At 44.0% G+C, this 14,677-nt stretch overlaps 1 protein-coding gene across 2 annotated transcripts; it reads left to right on the top strand.

The window, feature by feature from the left end:
- The first annotated feature begins 1,619 nt into the window (after positions 1 to 1,619).
- On the top strand, positions 1,620 to 14,130 carry ARRDC4 (arrestin domain containing 4). 2 transcript variants are annotated; one of them, XM_084756070.1, is made up of 8 exons: positions 1,620 to 2,093; positions 5,681 to 5,747; positions 5,887 to 6,034; positions 8,380 to 8,482; positions 9,193 to 9,449; positions 9,980 to 10,142; positions 11,093 to 11,247; positions 11,594 to 14,130. In XM_084756070.1, exons 1-8 carry the CDS (start codon positions 1,796 to 1,798, stop codon positions 11,648 to 11,650), a joined length of 1,248 nt encoding a protein of 415 aa, XP_084612196.1. In that variant the 5' UTR covers positions 1,620 to 1,795; the 3' UTR covers positions 11,651 to 14,130. The 2 variants fall into 2 exon arrangements, with proteins under 2 accessions (XP_084612196.1, XP_084612197.1); XM_084756071.1 differs by lacking the exon at positions 9,980 to 10,142.
- Positions 14,131 to 14,677: the final 547 nt, after the last annotated feature.

The raw sequence follows: 14,677 nt of genomic DNA, 5'->3' as shown, positions 1-14,677 counted from the left end.
GAACTCACAGAAGTCCACCTGCCTTTAGCCTCCCAAGAGCTGAGATTAAAGCTGTGTGCCACCACGACTTCTTTAAGGGTGTGGCTCCTGGTAGGTCAACCATGCTCAAATGGATGACTGCCCCCACCCCAGTATATGAGAAGCACAAACTAGACTCGGTGAGCTATATAGCAGCAAAATAAATAAATAAATGAATGAATGAATAAATAAATAAATAAAATGAAAATAAAAATAAATAAAAGTTTTTGAAAAGAGGACATGATGTTAGAATGTGGTGGAGGTGATGATGGATTTGAAAGGACTTAGGAGAGAAACAGGGGTAGAATATAAGCAAAAGACACTCCCTGCACATATGAACTTCTTCAAGAATTAATGAAAATTTTATATAAATAAGTAAATAAATAAAATACAACAAAAAGTCCTGTGTTGGTAATCTAACCTCAAAAGAGGGCAGTAGAACAGCCTTCACTTTAAGATCCTTGAAAAATATAAATCTGAGGGAAAAAAGTCCTTCGGTTTCAATTTCAATTAGCAATCCTTTAAAACAGCTTACATACTTAGAATTTTAATCCAGAAGACGTAAAAGATTACCAATTGGTGGCCAAATGATTATAGCTGTCTAAATATTATAACTAGCGAAGGAAAACCAGGGCAATGACGTTTGAAACGAAACCAGCAAGAAGGGCGGCAGGTTTGAGAAACAAGTCAGCAAGGCATTTGGACATGTTCAAGGACTATGATCCTGACATTACGAAATCCTTTTAGGTGGGGCACTTGTGTGTCAGGTATATCTCTTTCTTTCCAGACAAAATATTTGCACATCTTACACTTTATGGATGTGTATAACGAATAACGATCAAACCGAGTATCATTCAGTCAATACTGAGTCCTTCTGTTTACACCAGCACCAGTAAGTGACAGGCGCTGTTTTACAACCTCGACCTTATTTAGAGTCAGGGAGTCAGAGACTGAGTCTGGCAGCCAGGAACAGAACTTCTCTTGGCATTTAGAACCACAGCATTCTTCCTAGACTTCAGTTCTCATCTAGTATGGGAATTCTGAGACCAGAGAGGTGAGATCTGCTTTTTAAAGTGCCAAGGTGGCCAGCATGAAGCGAAACCGCTTAGCTCCATTTTCCAGGAAACCTTTCTCTAGGCGTGCTGCAGAAGTAATCTTAAAACTCGGGCCTGCTGCAGCGACAAGTTCACGTTCTTATAAGAACTCAGAGACTTGTACTCCAGCATCACTGAGCTTGAACGCCCGCCCCCACTGTAACCATAGCAACGCTGACACCGGCGCGCCTGCAAGCTGGGTGCCGCCCCCTCCCTGACAGATATTGTTTCCCATCCCCTGTCCACATGGGCGCACTGCATCGCTATTGGTCTGTGGCCCAGGACTGTGCCTTGCCCCCACCAATAAACGGCCTGTGCACGTGCACTCTGGTGTCTCCTGATTGGTGAAGGCCGCCTGATCACGCACCGCCGTCCTGCTCAGCCCGGTGTGGGGCCGCCAATGAAATGACTAAGTGGTCACGCATAGCCAATGGGAACGAAGCATGTTTCGCAGCCGGCCTATGGGCGCGCGCCGTGGGCGGGCGTGTCGGCCCCTTTCCAGTCTCAGTGGGGTGTGTTAAAGAGACAGGGCCCCCGGTGCCGGTGTTTCACCGGGCTGGGCGCTGTGGCCGTGCTGGCCCTGGGCGTGCGGCCGGCGCCCGTGACAGCAGCGTCGCGGAGCCGGCTACCCCGACCCGGGGCCGCTGCCGATCTCAGTTGTCAGAGCAGCATCACCTGGTGGAATGGGAGGCGAGGCGGGGACCGATGGTCCCAGGGGCCGTGTCAAGAGCCTGGGGCTCGTGTTCGAAGACGAGAGCAAGGGCTGCTACTCGAGTGGCGAGACAGTGGCGGGGCACGTGCTGCTGGAGGCGGCAGAGCCCGTGGCCCTGCGCGGGCTGCGCCTGGAGGCCCAGGGCCGTGCCACTTCTGCCTGGGGCCGGAGCGCTGGGGCCTGGGTCTGCGCAGCTGGCGCCGCGCCCGCTGCCTCCTCAGAGGTGGAGTACTTGAACCTGCGCTTGAGTCTGCTGGAGGCCCCAGCTGGTGAGCATGGAAATCCCCCAGGGAGGGGGCGGCAGGGGGCGCGCCTCCCGGTGGTGGGTTGCACCGCGGGAAGCTTCTGGAAGGGAATCATCTGTACTGTCACGGGGGTGAAGGGCAGGAGGCCAAGCCTGTGCCCCTAACCTGGCTTCTAGGAAGAGGCCAGACCCCTGATTGGTGGTGTGCCTTTGCACCTGGCCTCCTGGGATCTTGTAGTAATCTAGAAGGGAAAAGAGTCGTTGCCATGGAAACCTGCGATTAGACTGTCTGGGTTCTAGGTCCTTCCTGACCTGGAGGCATGGAAGGTGGAACCATGGTCTGTGAGGATCCATTATATGGTGCTCAGAGTCTGATGACCCTCCACTCCTTCCTGTCCTGGCCCTAGACTACTCTTTGGCTCATGATGGTTTGCAGAAAACTCGAGCTTTGGAAGAGGGAAGTGGTACTTGGGTAGTTGAAGAGAAGTGTTCCCTCCCTGGGGAGCCTGCATCTTCCTAAGAGCCATCCCTCCCTGTACCTCCTCCTCCCTCTTGCCTCTCCCCTTTCAGAAAGGCCTTTGGAGACAATGCCATCTGGGCAGTTCTGACTTACCCCTTCCTGGTCACTCTGACTTGTCCAGAGTGTCCATGCATATGTAGGGTTAGCGCTGGGTACACGAACCGATTGTGCTCCGTCAGGAAAATGGTAGTCACAGTGAGTCAGTCTCCTCTCAGTGGAAACTTGTAAACTTTTACCTGTCTGCCTCATCAATTTGTACCTATCAACCGCCCTACGCTTACTACTTGCTGTATCTTATCCTCCTGTGGAGAAGTACAGTGCCCACAGTTAAATCCTCCAGTGTGTACCTAGCAGGAGCTGTCTTTTGGATAAAGGGATGTGGCAGGTGACAGCTCTTACCTGTCTTCTTGTCCTTTCCTCCTTGTGGATTCCGGGAGTCTTTTCTCTCAGTGATAATAGCCAACAAGGATGGCTATGGTTAAAGATGGCTACCTGGAAGGCAGGCCATGGAAGAGAGCAGCAACCAGGGTTTTGTCTAAGCTTTGGACTCTTGAGTCTATAACCACTGAGAAAATAGAGGCAAGATTAGAAGCACTGAGCCTGACATCAGAGGGGAGCGCTGCTTTGATAAAATCTGGATGACAAATAGGTTTTGACTCACAAGTGAGATTTTGGTGCTTTGTTCTAATGAAACCGCATTTCTAAGTCTAGGTAGCTTCCAGTTTTTTAGAATGTATTAGCACTGCTTAAGGTTTACTTAAAGGTGGCTTTTAGCTAAGTGGGGAGAACATCATCCCATGTACCTACAACTTTAAAGAACTCAGGAACTTGACACAGATTCTCCGGGTCATTAACTCCATAAACTAGCTCTCACTAAGTGACTGGAGGAGGTTTTTAAAAAAAAACAAACAACAACAACAACAACAAAAACCTCTTCACTCCTGGAAAATGTAATATTGGGATCTATTTTTTAAAAATCTTTCCAGAATATTCTTTAAAATTACTATCCTTATTGAACACTTGCTGTCAATGTGGCTGAACTCCTCCATGTCTCTATGGCAAGATTGTGAAAGAACAACCCAGAGACCAAAGCAGAGTTGACTTCAAGGCACCCAGCTGAGCGTGACCTTAGACCAGTCCCTCACTTCCCACTGCAACATCTCTAGATCCCAGGGATCATGACAGGCTCTGGGTAGAAGTCCTTTAGTGAATAAACTTCCCTCCAGCATTGTCATCCTCAGTGGACAGAGTGGAAGTAATGAGCCACAAAACCGAAGCAGAAATGCCCACGTTGCACATTGTATGGATGTTTTTAATTAAATATTAAATAGAAAAATATTTTTCCAGATATTATAGTTTGTCCATTTCCACAAGTTGATTTTCTCATGTGAAGCACTGTGATTCCTAGGTTGCTTGTTTCCTGAGGGGCTGTTCATCTCTCTTATCATTTTTCAGTATGCTGGGCAGCTCTGCCCTCTACATACTTGTCCTGTGTCCTCATGCTGTTCCCTTCATCTGAATCAACCCACTCATCTCAGTCTTGAGGCCCGCCATTACTTGTGAGAGAGGTCTCTGGATTTTAGTGCTCTGTAGCCTTTACTTAAATACGAATTTCTAATCTCCCTTCTTCCAACTGGGCTTGAGGACAAAAGGTACCGACTCATCCTTATATCTCCCCAGTTTGGCATTTAGGTCCAATAAGTGTTGGATTCATATAAAACCCACATTTCTAAACATTTCTTTGTCATGTGTAACATGTCATGGTGATGACAAATCAGACTCTCAGTTCTGTTGCTCTGCGCCCCTTGGAGAAGATGAGGTACCAAGTATCCCTTGATTCCAGTCCCAAAGCTCAGCTGCGACCCTCCTGCCCACTGGGGACCTCTAGGACTCACACCATATCACACCACTTAATAGGACCCTGTGTCCTCCTAACTAGTTATTGTTTGGTTTGCCTTCAGGTCCCCCACCTGTGATGCCTTTCTATGCAAAGTGGACCCATGTTCCTTGTTTCCCCTTAATGTAGTATATATTGAGAAGTAGAGAGGGAGAGATTTAAGAGACTCATTGGGCCAATAATGCAATCTTATTTTCTAAAAGTGTAGGATTGAAAGACTGCATTGTTGGTAATTAAGTGGCCAAAGAACACATTATTAATGGTTTTGACCACATGAAGTACAAACATAAATTCAGATAACAAGACAAATCCCAGACCAAGTTGACTGCCATCTTTTCTCATCTTACTTCCTCTACCGACAATGTAGCCTTAACTGGGAGCCTCAAGGGAAAGTCTGCCATGCACCATAGGGAGCCATTGAGCAGAGTGGAAGCCACAGCGTCTACTTTGGATCCACATTAAACAGACGGACTGTGGACGTTCATAAATCATAGGTGCTGGTAGTGCCTTACACCATCCATGCCTGTACTTTGGCCTTTACTCAGTAATAAGCCTGTGCGTGAAATCGAATGATGTTAACAAGAACAGGGGAAGGGACCATGCCTTGAAAAAACTGCTTTCACCTCCAAGAAACCCTGTCAACCTCAGCAGACCTAACGGGTGAAGAGCTGCCTCTTTTGCTTTGGCTGTGTTGTCTATAACTATTACTAATACCAAACTTTCTATCTCTGTCCAAAGAATGTATAGTATGATTATTGTAGTGTAGGCAAAGAACTGTAACTTTTCAATTAGTTGTAAGTCCAATTTAATGTTCATACTTGATGTTAATATAGATAGGGTAACATCTATGTGTGCGCATGTGTCTGTATATATGAATACACGATACATGTGTGTTTATGCACATATACTGAACTCTTGACCCTAGATAACACATTATTTTATAATTTATCATCTTATGGCTAGAAAGAGTGTGTGGGAGTGTGTGTGCATGCACACGTGTGTGCATAAGTGTTTCTTGGTAAAAGACAATTCAAATTTAATTCTCTCAGTTTGTTTAATGAACTTGTGGAATGTACTACCGGGAAAACCACCTTTAAAGAAAAATTTGGCTCAGATTGTAAAAAACAAACAAACAAAAACAATCCCTCTTGATTTAATGTTGGCCTTAGTTAAAATCCAATATGGTCTCTTTCAGGTGATGGCATCACTTTATTACAAGCTGGAAAACACGAGTTTCCCTTTCGCTTTCAGCTTCCGTCTGAGTGAGTGATGCTATAAGTTTTCCATTTCCTTCCCCTGCCTTGTGGCCATGATTTGACCACCCCAGTGTTCCCCAGCACTGCAGTATGTGGGGGAATCCTGTGTAACCATCCCTATACTTTTTGTTGTTGTTTATTTCAGACCTTTGGCCACGTCGTTTACTGGGAAGTATGGCAGTATTCAGTACTCTGTGAGGGCTGTTTTGGAACGACCCCAAGTACCAGATCAGAGCGTAAGAAGAGCGCTCCAGGTTGTCAGTCACGTGGATGTCAACACCCCACCCCTATTGGTAAGCTCTTCCTTGCTGCGTCCCTCCTTCCTTTCAGTACTGATGTCTGTATTCTGTGGGGGTAGTGCTGATCTGCACTGTCACTGTCTGCCAGTCCAAAGAACAGAATGTAACCCAAAGGCGTTCACTATAAAGATATGATTCTAGGTTGGGCAAATTATAAATTGTGTGTGTTAATACTATTGATTATGCCCCTGCTGTTCAGGGCTGCTTTTGCCAAAAAGTTACACGGGCTTAAAATGCGTTAATAAGCCTTGATAACAATAATGCCCGGTGGAGAGGGGTTACAGCTCAGCAGCAGACGGCATTCGCAGGACTGTGGTATTCTAAACTCTCCAGTAATAGCAGGTTGAGGAGCAGTAATTACGAAAGAGTACTAATCACAGTCAGCCTGTTATTGAAGCCCAGGCCATTATGCTATGTATCCTTCCATTCTGCATGTCATTTTCTAGCATTAAGTAAGTGTGTGCAGCTGCCACCGCGGCCCTTTCGCTTACTGCTTCCTTATGACAGATTTAGCCACATTAAGGCATTGAACTTCCAATAATCATCAGAAATACTGTAGGCTGGTAAGTAGGACTGGGCTATAAGGAACAACAGAACAGGCAGGATGGGAACTAATGAGCCACATTCTTTTATCTGCACCCATATTATCAAAATAATATAAAATTATACCTTCCGCCTTCATAAAAGCTGCTAGAGACCGAATGTGTCTTCATTTAAATATGAATGAATGGTATTATTTTTTTACTTCATAGATAATACTGAGATAATTTAAACTTCCCATTGTGACACTGATGTGGCAAAGATATGTTTTTGGTATTAGATGTTTCTTTTTCAACTAAAACTTTAAAGACAAAGGAAAAGCCGGCAGCTAAAAGTTTTTAGTTCTTATTTTCACAAGAAGTAGACTAAATATTCCTCTTAAGATAACAGATGACAGACAGGCCATGCTTGCATTGGTTAGCCAGTACCCTGCTTTTCTGGCTAAGCACTTGAACAGCTCCTTAAATCCCATTTGGAAAAGTGGTGGCATTAGTAGCTTATATATTTTTTTAAATTATGTAGAATTCTTAAACTGTTTATAAAATTACCAGGGTTTTATGGGAAATCATTTATTGATGTTTGTTTTTGTTTTGTTTCGTTTTTGTCAAAGATGGTAACTTGACATTTTTACTATAATTTCTAAGATAAATGAAAAGTAAAAGATGACCAGCAACAGTGTTTTATGGAAAACTTTTGCTTTTGGAAACCGAATTTGAGCCCCAGCTGAGTGTTTTTCTTTCTTTGAAGACTAGAATCCTATAGTGGGGTATAATGTACGCATCACATTTTCAGACCTGCTGACACAGGGTATGTGCGTGCACCATTTATACCCCCAGACTAGTCAAGAACACTTGAAGTTTCTGTCTGATACAAATTCTGTAGTAAACAAAATGACTGTTTTCTTATCCCATAAAGTATAGCCAAGTTGTGTAACATTCTGATGGTTAATCTTTATATTGTCTTCCTTTCTTCTGATCTTTACATTGTCTTAAAACACAATTGTTTCACACAGTAAGATGGCCAGGGGGAGGGGTAAGAGTGTTTGCTGTGAAAGCAAGACAATTCCCAGGACCCATGCAGAAGCTGGGCGTAGCCATACATGCCCATAGCCCCAGAATTTGGGGGTGGAGGTGGGTGGATCCCAGGAGCTCACTGACAGGCTAGCCAGCCTTGATTAAAAGGTGAGCTTCAGCTGGGTAGTGGTGCACGCCTGTAATCCCAGCACTCAGGAAGGCAGAGACAGGTGGATCTCTGTGAGTTTGAGGCCAGCCTGGTCTACAGAGCGAGCTCTAGGACGGCCAAGGCTACACAGAGAAATCCTGTTTCAAAAAGCAAAACAAACAGACAAAAAAGGTGAGCTTCATATTCACTGAGAGACCATGTCCCCAACAAAAATGAAAAGGGGAGAGTGATAGAAGGAGACTCTGGGCATGTCCCCTGCCTTCTGAGTGCACGGCGTGGATGTGCACACCTGCACACACACACTAGTGCGTACTGCACCATACCTACCCCCCACAGTGATAATTCTGTAATGGCCACAGAATGAATATGACCCTTTATCACTTTTCTAAAGGATATTGTGTCATTTCATAGAAACACAGTAAGTTCAGGATAAAGTAGGATGAGGTCATTAGTTGGAATCTGAGACGTCACCCTAGTTTTCTTAAGAAGGAAATTGGTTTCATTACCTATTTCAGACATGAGAATATAAAACATTGATTTTTTTATAATTATTCTTTAATAGAACATAAGTTCTCTTGAATGGTTTAACTAAAATGCTTTTGTTTGCAACTTTCAAGACTCCTATGCTGAAAATGCAGGAAAAAATGGTGGGCTGTTGGCTTTTCACTTCTGGTCCTGTGTCACTGAGTGTCAAGATTGAAAGAAAGGGCTACTGTAATGGTAAGCAACATATTTAAAAGTGCACATGAAAGACTCATTGACTTTACTAGATAATTTAAGTGATTTAAAACAGTTACATTGAATTTTAGAATATAAATAATTCATATTTTCATATTTTAAGGGCATATATAGTAGACTCTATTAAAACTCCTTCTTTTTTCTGACTCTAATCTTGTTGCTTTAGTAACAGAATAAAACTCGAGAGAGTGGAGACATGCTAGAATTTTAGTTTAATATTACAAAAGAAGATGCAGAGCTCTCGGAGAAATATACTATAGATGTGTAATGTTGTGAGCTGACTTGCCTGCCCCTTCATCGTTTGTGCCTTAATCCTATGAATCCCTGAGAACAAGGGCTTTGCTCCCTGATGGGCAGGTTTTCCTTCCCTGGGCTGTAGTGAGGTTCCTAGTAAGCTTTAGACTTAGCCTCCTACTGCATTGCTGCTTTCGGTGCCTTATCTTCATCTCTACATCCACTTGCATATATATCATGAGGTAATGCTGCTAGTGTTGTCTTTTTACATTGGAATAGTGAATAGTGCAATTGGTATAAATGTCACCTTCTGCACTTCATGTCGATTCCTCTCCCTAAGATTTCCCATGGAAGCTTCTAGCCAGGGCTGCAGTAGTGTTGGGCTGTCAGTGTTCACTGATGCCTTGAGAATTTTCTCAAACATCCCCGAATCCATCTCGTTTCTCTTCTTTCTTTAGGAGAAGCTATTCCCATCTATGCAGAAATAGAGAACTGTTCGTCTCGTCTGATTGTTCCCAAGGCGGCCATATTCCAAACCCAGACGTATTTGGCTAGTGGAAAGACAAAGACAGTCCGGCACATGGTTGCCAATGTTCGAGGAAACCACATTGGTTCTGGGAGTACAGATACATGGAATGGGAAGATGCTGAAGATTCCACCCGTCACTCCATCCATCTTGGACTGCTGCATTATCAGAGTGGACTACTCCTTAGCTGTAAGCAAGGCTGCTTGAATAATTAAAAACATACAAAACAGAGCAGAAAGCCACATGATTGCAAATATTATCTCTTAATTATTGCATCAGTACTCAGGAAAATGTTAGTGTTGCTACCATTTGTGAGTATATGAAGATTGGCCTTCATTGTTAAGAATCTGTTTCCACCTCTGGGCAGGGGCGGATGGGGGCAGAGAATGTAATGCAGTAACCTTAAAGGGGTTGAGGTGATGTGAGGAGTGTTTGTTACATTGAAGCGGAGGTTCACTCTCCAGGATCCATGCAAGTCATGCCAACTTACAGTGAAGCATGTGAAGGCCACAGTTCCCTGCTACGAGGCTGTCCTGTCGTTAGTGAACTCTTCATTTTGTTTAGTCTGGACACATTACATTTGTCCGCGTGGTGGCTTGGTGGGGGACAAAGGCGTTTGTTCTATGAAAGGAACTTAAATTAGCTTAGTTCCTGTGAGGTGTGCCCTAAATCTGTGCCTGTCTCTCCCTCACACATGCTTTTTCTTTTGTACATATTAGGTATACATTCACATCCCTGGTGCTAAAAAATTAATGCTGGAGCTGCCCGTGGTTATTGGTACAATCCCATACAGTGGCTTTGGCCGCAGAAACAGCAGTGTCACAAGCCAGTTCAGTATGGACATGAGCTGGTTGGCACTGGCCCTGCCAGAGCAGCCTGAAGGTAAAACATGGAAGTCTTTTGAAGTAAAGTTTTAAATAGAGACTAGCTGCTAAGGATATGACAGGAGTAGGTTGGTGTTCATGTGTCAGCTGTGCCCACTGCTTAGTGTGCCTGTGTCCTTTGGGCTGTGTGACCACATGCCTGACCAGAAGACACTAAAAGGAAGCAGGGTTTACTGACTTACAGTGTGAAGGTGCAGCATGGTGTGGCGGTATGAGAAGGTTTAGCTGTGGCTGCAGGAGCGTGAGGCAGCTGGTCACATGATATCCACAATCTGGAAGCACAGAGCTGGGTGCTGGTGCCCAGTGTGCCTTTGACTCTCTTAACTGAGTCTGGGGCCCTGCCCCATGGGACACTGGCATTCACACCCAACTGCTTCTTCTGCAGTTCAGTCTCTGAAGCTCCATCACAGACATGGCCAGTGTTCTGTCTCCTAGTTAATTCTAAATCCAGTCAGATTAACAGTGAAGACGAACCACCGCAACTACTGTCTTACAATATAAAAACTTACATACTATTCCTGATGGAAAAGGAACCTCGGACCTTTACTTTAGCCATGACACAAAGCCAATGACAAACCTAGAAAAAAATGGACATCTCCTAAGGCTAACTTATAATATTAAAACAACGAAAAATGGTTAAAATAGAAGTATAGACTGTTACATATTTTCTATAGCTACATTTCACAGGTATTTGTTTTCCTTGATTGTAACATGTAGATCACAAAAAAACTGAATGCAATTGAAAATAGAATAATCAATATTAGTAGATTAGTAGCTGTGCATTAAGGAAACCAAAACATTTTTTGTGATGGCCACTGTGTCTTCAGTTTGGCTCAGTTTCTTGCTTTTTTAAGAGTTCAGAAGACACAAATTTTGGCTTTTCTTTCTTTCTTTTTTTTTTCCCCCTTTGGCATGGATTTCTTAGCTCAAAGTCCATTTCTGTTTCAGCACCACCAAATTATGCAGATGTGGTATCAGAAGAAGAATTCTCCCGGCACGTTCCTCCTTACCCTCAACCCCCTGACTGTGAGGGAGAAGCCTGCTACTCTATGTTTGCCTGCATACAAGAATTCCGGTTCCAGCCTCCGCCTCTTTATTCAGAGGTAAAGAAAATTAGACTCATTATGCCGTCTGCAGACAATCACTTGCTCCCCTCCATTCACTAATGTGCTGTTGCTGACTCATAGTTGGTAGGGTACATGCATAAACTTGTTTTACAGTGTTGATAGATTATCACAACCACTTAGCATGTTTTGCTTGGGATCTATGGCATGCATATGCAGCACTGTGGATTGCCTTGGAGATGTTTTATTTGCCACAGAAGATGACTCAGCAGCCAGTGGAGGACTTAATGACAGGTGCTGAGCAGCCAGGCTTACAGCTGTCATTTCATTAGGAGTAGGAGAACCAAGGCGTGGTAGCCATCACCTCGCTCTTCTGTCTCCGCAGGTTGATCCACATCCTGGCGATGCCCAAGAGACCCAGCCTGTTTCCTTCATTCTCTGAACAGAGTCCAGAATTCGCTGTGTTGTTACTGGCTTCGAGTATTGGTTCTTTCACCTGCCTTGCTGGAGGAGGGAGAAGGCGAACTTCAGAACGTCGATGAACTTCAAGTCCGAAGATGACAGAAGTTAAAGAATATGAGAACATTTTCGTGGGACACCAGGATGGTTACCCAAGTTTATAGGATAGGGTCACTTGTCCCCTTTAAAAGTGTATGAAAACATGAGTTGAAAAACCGGAAGTCCTGGTGGTGGGAGAGGCAGCGAAGGAATGCTCACACTGTTGCACAGGAGTCTTAAGGCATCAGAATGTTGCTGGTGTGGCTCTGACTAGGGTCCTCACACAGTTATGAACGTATGAACTTGGTAGGAAGATTTGATGTAGGGGAACAAGGCGGCCTTGAAACGAGTGTGAATGAGGAAGTGGTCTGCTTTGGATGCAATTGAGCTCTCCGCGTTTGAGGGTCTTCATGATTTCTTATGTTACCATAGAAAGTATCGAGGCCCCTGAAGTATCTTTTCTGGAGTCAGCAGTCATGTGAGATCCTGATGGAAAATGTTTCCGCTCTTTCCTGGAGCGGTCAAAATGTACTATGAAAATTGGCTATACTGTATTAGGAAGCCTAGGAGGAATTCTTGAAAAGCTTGCCATGTCAAAAGGAAGAGAAGAGTTCTCGCACTCAAGTGTGAGGCTTTATTTCTTCCGCCTTTAAGAACTTCTGCAGGATGTATGTTTGATTTTCCTCATCCTTTGTTTACTTAGGGAATATTAGAAAAAAGAAGGGGTGGGCATGACATGTCTAGGATACCTGACACCTACACAAAACAGAGTGTTTTCTTACCCTACCTCTAGTGGCTTTGTCGGCCCTGCTCTCAGAAACCCAGGCCTGATCGACCTCTGGGGTTTCTGCTGTATGCAGCCAGCAGACTCCTCTCCACCTGTCACTTGATCTAAGACTAGACCAAGGGAAAACTGCATGAGCTCAGCATTAAATACAACTAAATTTGGACAGCAAGATGTTAAAAGAAATTCCCAATCAAGAGAGGACAGGAGTGTGCCTGAGCCTGGTCCCTGTAAAGAGGCTTCGGTAGGTGGACGGCAGTTGCTGTGCTGTGTTATCCCAGTTCGTTAGGAATTCCGTTTAAACTGTGATTTTTTTTTTAAATTGTTTTGGTGCAATATTTTGTTGCCATTGAGCCTCAGGAAATTCAGACCTACAGGACTGTGTTGCTGCTGGCAGGGTCAGCCTCCTCCCTCCTGTTCAGGGTCACACGCTCAATCACTTTGCCTTCTGTCTGTTGGTCCCATGAGCTGAGAACGGTTCTGACACCAAGTGGGAGGGAGATTGTCACAGTCGAGATCTGGACCAGCCAAATCTAAGGGTTTGATCTAGAAACCCTGGTGCTTCCCAGGCCAAATGTTGTGCAGCGTCCATCAGGACGATGGAGGTGGCTTTCAGTCACCATGTTCACTTAGAGACATTCTGAGTCAAATTTTATATTCAAAAGTCCGTGGGCCATTTGTTCAGGGATTTTTGTACCAATGTTAGGTAAATGTGTACTTGTCCCCTCTGAGCATACCTCTCTCTTCTGTGGTCACTTTAGTGTCAAATACATGTATTTCGTTGTAAGCCACTGTCTACAATGCCAGATGGTATTAATTGCCAGTAATGGTGGTGTGGGAACTACCACAAAACCTTATTTCTTGTTTTGTTTTTTTAAAGATTTATTTTTGTTGTTGTTGTGTGTCTGTAAACAGTTATGGTTGTTCAGACTTTTTATTTTAACCATAGAAAAGATGATGAGCTGTCTTTGGCTTCCAGAATGTAGTTTACATGCTATGTCAAGACGTGGTCCAAATCCATGAAACCAAAACAAAGGGAAAGAAAGTGACAGTGTGGACAGAGAGGCAGTGGAACCAGTTGGCTCCCTGTAGGAAAGCATTGCAGTCCGGCTGGGTAGAGAACTCATGAAGTCCCTGGGAACGTGAAGCCAAGTGCACAGTGGCCTTCAAGAGAGGAGCTCAGAGACACAGCTTTATAGGGGTCTGTCTGGCCCGAAGCTTATATAGCCAGGATACCGTGAATGTAGAAACTACATCAGAAACCCTGAGAATGGAGATAAGACTTAGCTGCTAACGCTTGCCTGTTTAGCCCCTCTTGCTCTCATTTAGATTGGGAAAGATGAAAAGTGCCCTTAGGATTTTCTTTCTGATGCACAAAGCTTGAGATTCAAAGTGTGCGTCGTTTGGCACACACAGGCCTTTCCTTCCATGGGCAGAACTTTACTTTCTGTGTCTTTTTTTTTTTTTTCACAATAAGAAACTCAGTAGGCAAAAGTTGTGTTTTGGTAAATTCACTAGCTTTCTAAAACTTTTATTAAAAAATGTAATAATTTAACCAAGGGGAAAAATAAAGATTGTATTTTGTACTCTTGTTTGAACCCCATGGGTTCCTTTTGTTAATAAAATGGCTATACTAATGATCTGGGCGGCTAGTTTTTTTCCTGTGTTTACTTCAAAGATGAAGTTAAATCATCATCATCGTAGACATAAGGAAAACCAGTAGCCACAAACAACATCCTGTTATTAAGGACATTTGTTTATACATGAGATCAAGAGTAAGGCCCAGCCTGGGGCCTTCTGGGCCTGTGCACAGGGCAGATTTCCAAAGACACACAGGTACCAGCTATCCAAGAAGAAAAGTCACTGACTAAGCAAATATAAACCACATGAGCCAAGGAGAGAAAATATCTTTTTTTCCCCAAATGACAGCGGTTTTAATTCTCAGGTTAGCGTTCGCTTGGCCCAGACCTTAGGAGTTAGCAAGTCTATGGGCTTTCATGGACAATGTAGACCTAGCAAACACCTCGTTTTATGTGAAAACACAAATGAATATAATCATGATATTAAAAGGAAGATGTGTTGGCAATTCAACTCAAGAAATCTGCCCAGGTCTAGGGCTGATAAAATGTTTGCTAAGCTGTGGAAAGTAGCCTGGCTTGTTTGTATACACTTGTTTTTAATCTGTGA

This window comes from Acomys minous (genome assembly GCF_964271855.1).
Source record: "Acomys minous genome assembly, chromosome: 2".
Lineage (NCBI taxonomy): Eukaryota > Metazoa > Chordata > Mammalia > Rodentia > Muridae > Acomys > Acomys minous.
This window is presented reverse-complemented; position numbering and strand designations above follow the sequence as displayed.